Consider the following 7,342-nt stretch of genomic DNA (forward strand, 5'->3'; position numbering starts at 1 on the left):
TTGTGAGAAACAAAGATGAACGAGGAAAGGACTTATCTGCAAATATGGAGAGGGGTGCGGGTATCTTTTTACAAAATTATCATAGTTTGCTTTTTATCCATCAAATATAGGTCGGACGGTCTATACTACAGGATGACAGACACGTTATCATCATCAACTCGATTTTTTATAAGAGTAGAGAAGTGTCTCATTTTGGGACAGAGGGAGTACATGGAAATGCAAGAATCATCGGTGAATCTTCCTGCAATAGCTGTCAAGTTTGGGCCAGTAGCTACCACATAAAAAGGGCCAAGGGAAGCCCAATTTGACGAGGCTTTACGTCCCAGTTAAGACCTACCTTCCTTATTCGGCTCCACCATAACTTTGCCCGTTAGCGGTTTCGCCTCCCCGAAATGCTTCTTCCTGTGGGCAACCACGGCGGCGACGGCGACTGCGGCGCCGTTCAGCTCGCCGCCGAGATCGAGGAGCTCTCCTTGGGTTCCACGGGCGGTCTAGGGGACCGTCTCAGCGCGCTCCCCGACGATATCCTCCATTCCATCCTCCTGCGCCTCCCTTCCACCCCCGCCGCCGCCCGGACCTGCGTCCTCTCACGCCGCTGGCGCGGAATCTGGGCCCAGCTCCCGGAGATCCGATTCCCCTTCCCCTCCGACCCGGCCGCCGTCGGCCCCGCGCTCGCCGCCAGCGCCGCTGGCCCGGCCCTCCGCCTCCTCCACGTTGCGTGCCGCGACGACACCGGCGCCAACGCTTGGCTCCGCACCGCCGCGAGCCGGCTCATCGCAGGCGGAGAGCTTTACTTCTACAAAAGGACGCCGGGGGAGGAGAAGGGGCAGGCGGAGGCGCTGTCCTGGCAGTGCCGCACCTTCGAGCTGCCCTGCTTCGAGACGGCTGCCAAGGTATGGCTCCGCCTAGGGTTCGTCGACCTGGAGCTCCCACTGACCGGCGTGTTCTTCAGGCTCACTGAGCTGCGCTTGGAACACGTGAATTTGGAGTGTGGTTTCCAGCTCGGCGACATGGTCTCGTCGTCACGGTGCCCGGCGCTGCGGGAGCTCTGCATCGCAAGTGCCCGGGGAGTGGTCAGCCTCTGCATCATCTCGCAGACACTTGAGCGTCTTGAATTGGATATTCTGCATGGACTTGAGGAGCTCACTGTTATTGCGCCAATGCTCAGAGCGTTGAATGTGTACGCTTGCTTTGCTTGGAGGAAGCCAGTCGCTGCCATTTATGCATCGATGCTGGAGGTTCTCTGGTGGAGTGATGCATTTGATCCGAGCTTCGTACTGTTCAGCGACGTGCAGAATCTCCAGCAGCTGGCCACCTTCGACATCCATGTTTATGGGCGCTTTGATTACGCACTCCTTCAGGATTATGTGATGCTCTTACAGCACTTTCCAACTGTCTCCTGCCTTGACCTCAAACTGAACTATCAACGTGTGAGTACACCTTCTCTTTATGTGGAAGTGGAAATACACTAGTACTTAGTAAGAAGTTAGCAAACTGATGCCACAAAATTACCTTTAGAGTTTAGTAGATTATTTTTGTATACTTGCTTGTTATGGACTTACTAACTCAAGAGTTAGAACAACAGGAATACCTATTATTTAAACAGCTTAGATCACATTCTCATGTCAAACTTCAGAGTTGAGGCTCAAACTCAGAATATGTTTCTAGAGAATTAGCATTGCAATTGTTCATTCTTCTACCGTGGAAATCTTCAGAGGCAAACATAATTTCAAACAAGTTCATTGTATTATCTATTGGGTTTGTTAAAAAAAGCTGTCTTCATGAATAGACAGTTTGCTTTTGGAACTACATTGTTGAGTTTTGTCTGTCTTCTCTTGCTTTTGCAGGATTTAAGTCAGTATGAATACTTGATGGGTATCATAACCAGGCTTCCCAAAATTAAGATTTTGTCCCTGTGGTTACACACAAAAGGACATGCAATTGGGCCTTCTGTGTTCCATCTGCTGAGCAAATGTCCTGGTATTAGAGGGCTGAAGCTGACGCTAATTGACAACTTAGAGGTAAATTTATAAGAACTTCTCTTATGTAATACGTACTTTGGTTATTGCTGGAGTGATGTTAATTGATTGAAAAACATTTACACCATTCTCACCCTAAAGCTTGATCTGCTAACAGCATATTCTGTTGATTTAATATTGTTGTATTGCTCCAATTTTATGATTAGAAATACATGAACCCGTGAAACTATGAAATTGACCTGATTTCAGTCATGTAGTCAATTCCTCATGCATGTCACAGAGGTGCAAGAGGCCCCAGTTTTGATCTTGTAGCTGATTCAGTAGTCTAGGCTGTTTTAGTTCTACTTCAACCCACTTTGATATTTTAATTTTTCTGTCATTACATATTTTGCATTTCCAGATTCTCTTTAGTTTAGTCTCCAGTGATAACTGTTGTGAAATGATCCTCTACTATTTAGTTCCATTGTTATGTTTCTCTTTTTTGAGGGAAGCTCCACTGCTATGTTGAGATGGAGCAGTTCAAATGGATGTCAAGTTAGGCTTCACACATTTGAAAGATACTTCGAAGACCGGACACGTATGCCACAAGATTGGTGCCTATGCGAACCCAACTGATGGTGTCTATGCGAGCCATGAGCACTAACAGATGCTGTTAGAGGCCTTGGCCTCAGATCAATTTGAAACAATTTTTTAATATGGATAGCTGGCAACTGGTGGTACAATACTTAGGTTTGGTGTTATCCTACAAAAATATGTTTTTATCATAGCACTATGTTTGCACTAAGGATCTATTTCTTTGGTAGCTATTGCTGATGACACATATCGACCTTTTGCTACCATTCTTCTGTTGTCTTTAGTTAGTCTTGAGCATACTTTCTCTTTATTTCAGGTGGATACACCGTGCACATCGGTTTGTGCTTGTTGTCAGCAACAGAACTGGAGTACATCTTACACCTTGGATGTCCTTGAGGAAGTGGAAATCCGTAACTTCAGAGGATTGGAACATGATTTCGCCTTCGTGGATATGCTGTTTGGTGTGTCCACGGGTATAAAGAAGATGACGATAACACTCCATCATCTGGCCAGTCCAAGCGAGGAGCTCCGCAGCTTGGGCAACCTGGGGGCCTGTTTCGAAATAAATTATAATACGAGCGAGGTGTCGTATGCACCGCCCGGCAGTCTGTTCCCAAAGACCCCGGACGACTGTTGTGAATAGTAATTGTGTAGTTTAGTCTCGGGCCCTGATGCCCTTGATGTGGTTAGTTGCATACCTTGCAAATATTTTTCCTTTCTGAGAGAAGATCCTTGCATTGTCACCATCCCTTGTTGCAAACTATAGAGGAACTGGATATTTGTTGCCAATTTGCCATCAGGGCACAAGCTACTATCTTGTGACGTGAAGATATGCTTCTATAAAGCTGTGTTCTCGACTGCAAATGTACAAGTTTGTACAAGTTTTGCTAACCTGTGTCACCAATTGGAGCAGGCCATGCCGTTGAAATGTTGAATTATGTAGAACTTCAGTTCTTCAGACGGCCAGATTGCTCATCTGGGGACAGAGGTTCGGTCTCTTCCTTTGTCCGGTCCTCTTCGGCTCTTTCCCATTTCACCTCTCTGCATTCTTTTGTTTAAATCAAGATTTAGAACCAACTAAAATTACTCCCACAGGAGCTACAGCTACATCATATACACTCAAATTAAGAATGCTTAAAATTCAGCAAAATGCAAAAGGTATCTTGTGGAACATCACAAAGACAAATTTGCCAGCTGGGAAACAGCAAAAAGGTTCTCAAATCACTGTGCGTGTGCGTCAGGAAAAAGCTCATAAGCTTAATTGAAACCTGCCAAATGTGTCATGTGACACGGAAAATGTTGGCTACTGCACTGAAAATACTGTCAAGAAATAATTTAGCCACAAACTAAAATCATAATTGAGTAAAAATAATCTGGGCTGAATTCATAATCTGTCAGACTATCCGAAATACTATAAGCTGTGAACTGACAGAAACTTGCTTCAATTTGTCAATCAGCTTTCCGACTCATGCAGTTCACTGAAAGAGTAATCCAGTAGCTGTAGGTATAACAATGACAAGAAATGATCCTAGATGCATGAGCAAGAGCGCGGCAAAATATCAGTTCACAATCTAGAGTGCAATCACACAAAACTACTACCTATAATATGTATGTGCCAGAGGAATTAGAGGAGGTATATATTTATTTTGGTGGGATGGAAGAAAGAATGCAAATTTAAAGCGTTTTATGTTCCCGCGGAGCCACAATCTAACACAAGCGATGGCTGATGTGCAGACAATAAAGATTCGTTACAAAAATCTTTCCATCTTTTTTTAACGCATCAACGGCGGGCTTACGCCTACCTGAACTTTTATTTCCAATTGAGGAGCGGTTACACGAGAACAGAGTTACAGACGTAAGAGAGAAGAAATTACAAAGCATAGAAAAAAAAGGTCTATAATCTCTCAGATAGATGAAACAACAGAGGCCCAGTCATTTAGTAAATCTCGATTCTGAATATTGTTGCAGCGATTAGCCCAGAGGGTCAGGTCGTCAGCCGCGGCTCTGGCGATGTGACGAAGGCCATGGTGCTCGGAGCAAAAAACCTTACCATCTTTACGAGTGACATTTATACTTGTCCACCATTTTATGGTTGACAGTGTTAAGGGTACATTTGAAGAGTGTGAAAAATGAAACTCTTGGTTGCTCCCCAACGCAGTTCACACATCAGTAGCATTGTATCTCAACGACCGATTTGTCTTCTCCATTTTCTCTCTCTTTAAGGTCAACTCCACAACGTATAGGAACATCTTTGTACATCAGTTTGATAAGCACTAGAGCAGAGATGTTAGTAGCCCTATTTACTGTGCATGAAGTTTGAGACGCCATAACGGCATCACCAGTAATCTCCACAAGTGCAGGACCCGTCGACAAAATGGTGGAATCTGTTTCTGTCTCTGAACACAATCTTCCTGCTAGTGATCTTGGATATCAGCTTCAGCACTGCATGGCAGTCGGAGCATGCCCGTAGGTTCTTGACAATCTTGATCGTCACCCCAGGCTGCGTGCTTATCAGTCCAAATGCAACAGCAAGCTTCTCGCTGTGGACCGCAAGTGCCTTCTCCTTCGTGGCCTCATCCAGGTCATGTAGAACCAGCTCTGTTTGCGGAACATGTCCATGCTCCTTCACAAGGCCATTCATCTTGTCTAACATGGCATATATTTCATTGGTGCAGGGGTGGCTCATATCCCCCGCAACGAACTCGTATACCTTGCGGTCTATCTCAATACCACTAGCCTTCATCATGGACCGCACCCGCGCCACTTCTTCCCATTTACCGACAGCTGCATAGATGTTGGAAAGGAGGATATACACCCCTGAGTTGGCTAACCCCTTGGCAACAAGGAAGTCCGCAAACCGCTGGCCTAACGCCATGTTCTTGTGAAGCCGGCATGCAGCAAGTAGTGACACCCACATGACAGCGTCAGGTGTTATTGTCATGCTCTGCACAAGATGGAATGCTTCTTCTATGAGCCCCGCACGACCCAGAAGGTCCACCATGCAATCATAGTGCTCGATCTTGGGATCAATGCCGTACTCATGCTCCATCGACTGGAAGAACCTGCGGCCCTCCTCAACCAGCCCAGAATGACTGCACGCATTGAGCAAACCAATGAAGGTGATATCTGTCGGCCACAGGCCCTGCTCCCGCAATTGCACAAACATCTCCAGTGCCTTTCTGCTATCTCCGTGCATTGCATAACCATTGATCATGGCGTTCCACACAACAATATCTTTGTCACCAATGCCGTGGAATACGGCAACAGCGTCCTCCAAGCTTCCGCATTTGCAGTACATGTCAATGAGTGCCGTGCCCACTCTGACATTGAGTTGAACACGCCAATTGTTCTTGACATAGGAATGAAGCCACTTCCCTGACTCCACCGTACCAAGCTGCGCAACCGCAGACAGCACCAGCACAACTGTCACCTCGTCAGGCTCAACGCTCGACCTCAGCATCCGCCGAAACAACTGGAGCGCCTCATTAGGCTTCCCGTGCTGCGTGTACCCGTCAATCATCGCGTTCCAACAGATGAAGTCCTTCCTGGGCAACCCGTCGAACAGCCTGCGCGCGTCGTCCAGCGCACCCATGTTCGCGTAGCAGGTGAGCATCGCCGTGACAGACACGACGTGCGGATCTGGCATCTCGTCGAAAAGAGCACGAGCGGCAGCGGCGTCCCCCGCCCGCGCGTACATGCTGAGCAGCGCGGTGGCGACGTAGGAGTCACCGGAGAGGGCCAGCTTGAAAGCGTACGCGTGCAGGGCGCGCCCCAGGGCGAGTCCGCGGCAAGCGGGGAGGGATGCGGAGAGGGTGTGGGCGGTGGGCAGGAGACCCTCAGACAGCATGTCGGAGAGGAGCGCGAGCGCGGGGAGGTGGAGGCCGCGGGAGGAGTGGGCATGGATGGCGGAGGTGTAGAAGATGGCGGTGGGGTCCTGGGTGCGGCGGAGGAGGGTGAGCGAGAGGCCGAGGCGGCCGGACGCGGCGTAGGCGCGCTGCAGGCGGAAGGCGACGGCCCGGTCGCTGTCGATGCCCGTGCGGACCACGGCCGCGTGAAGCTCGGAGGCGCGGCGGGCCGTCGAGCAAGCGGCGAGGAGCGACGCGGCGCGATCGGCGATGAGGGCGCCATGGTGGCCGCCGGAGTCCCTGGCGGGGGCGACAGAGGGGAGCACTGCGGCGGACATCTGGGAAGCCGCTACGGACTGCGGGGCGGGAGGGAGTGGCGCGTCGTTCACTGGCTCAGTCTCACTGCGCAGCTTATCCTCGCAAGATAACCCTTGAAGGCAACGATATGGCTTATGCTACCGTATAGTCATATTATCTATAGGTTGAAAGCAGCGATATGGCTCATACTACCATATAGTCATACGGACGTCGTTTTACTTGGTCGAACGAGAGGAGGCTCCTACCTTGACTAAGATCGACAGGGTGCTCATCTCAAAAAAAAAAAAAAGATCGACAGGGTGCTAGCAGGGTCGAGCAGGCAAAATTGGAGGCCCTGTGCAACATTCTAAAATGGGTCCTATCTCACTAAAAAAACACTACATAAACATATAACTGTAATAATATAATGATCATAGTATTTTACATATCAATTGAAAATATCAAGAATCCTACATATTTTTTGTTTCTTCAAACGCTTTTGGTAACCAGACTCATGTTTTCTCAATGAAGATATGACTTGCCACTTGGATCTTGCAATACTAAACACCTATAATAGATAAAAAGAATAAAATTAACTACAAGATTTTAGTACGACTAAATAGCGGGTGGAAAGCGAAACTCAAAGTC

At 48.1% G+C, this 7,342-nt stretch overlaps 2 protein-coding genes across 2 annotated transcripts; one reads left to right on the forward strand and one right to left on the reverse strand.

The window, feature by feature from the left end:
* Positions 1-363: 363 nt before the first annotated feature.
* On the forward strand, positions 364-3,431 carry LOC119363888. The gene is made up of 3 exons (XM_037629258.1): positions 364-1,430; positions 1,848-2,021; positions 2,869-3,431. Exons 1-3 carry the CDS (start codon positions 393-395, stop codon positions 3,193-3,195), a joined length of 1,539 nt encoding a protein of 512 aa, XP_037485155.1. The 5' UTR covers positions 364-392; the 3' UTR covers positions 3,196-3,431.
* Positions 3,432-4,317: 886 nt separating this feature from the next.
* On the reverse strand, positions 4,318-6,786 carry LOC119363889 (pentatricopeptide repeat-containing protein ELI1, chloroplastic-like). The gene has a single exon (XM_037629259.1). The coding sequence runs from the start codon at positions 6,733-6,735 to the stop codon at positions 4,888-4,890; it is 1,848 nt and encodes a 615-aa protein (XP_037485156.1). The 5' UTR covers positions 6,736-6,786; the 3' UTR covers positions 4,318-4,887.
* Between the last annotated feature and the right edge of the window lie 556 nt (positions 6,787-7,342).

The sequence above is a fragment of the Triticum dicoccoides genome, chromosome 2B, assembly GCF_002162155.2.
Source record: "Triticum dicoccoides isolate Atlit2015 ecotype Zavitan chromosome 2B, WEW_v2.0, whole genome shotgun sequence".
Taxonomy (NCBI): domain Eukaryota; kingdom Viridiplantae; phylum Streptophyta; class Magnoliopsida; order Poales; family Poaceae; genus Triticum; species Triticum dicoccoides.

Bases quoted from the DNA above. Each gene is read 5' to 3' on its own strand.
- LOC119363888 (XM_037629258.1), top strand. From the start codon at position 393: ATGCTTCTTCCTGTGGGCAACCACGGCGGCGACGGCGACTGCGGCGCC. The intron at 1,431-1,847 runs GTGAGTACACCT...TTGCTTTTGCAG, and splicing joins TCAAACTGAACTATCAACGT to GATTTAAGTCAGTATGAATA. The intron at 2,022-2,868 runs GTAAATTTATAA...TCTTTATTTCAG, and splicing joins CGCTAATTGACAACTTAGAG to GTGGATACACCGTGCACATC.
- LOC119363889 (XM_037629259.1), bottom strand. From the start codon at position 6,735: ATGTCCGCCGCAGTGCTCCCCTCTGTCGCCCCCGCCAGGGACTCCGGC.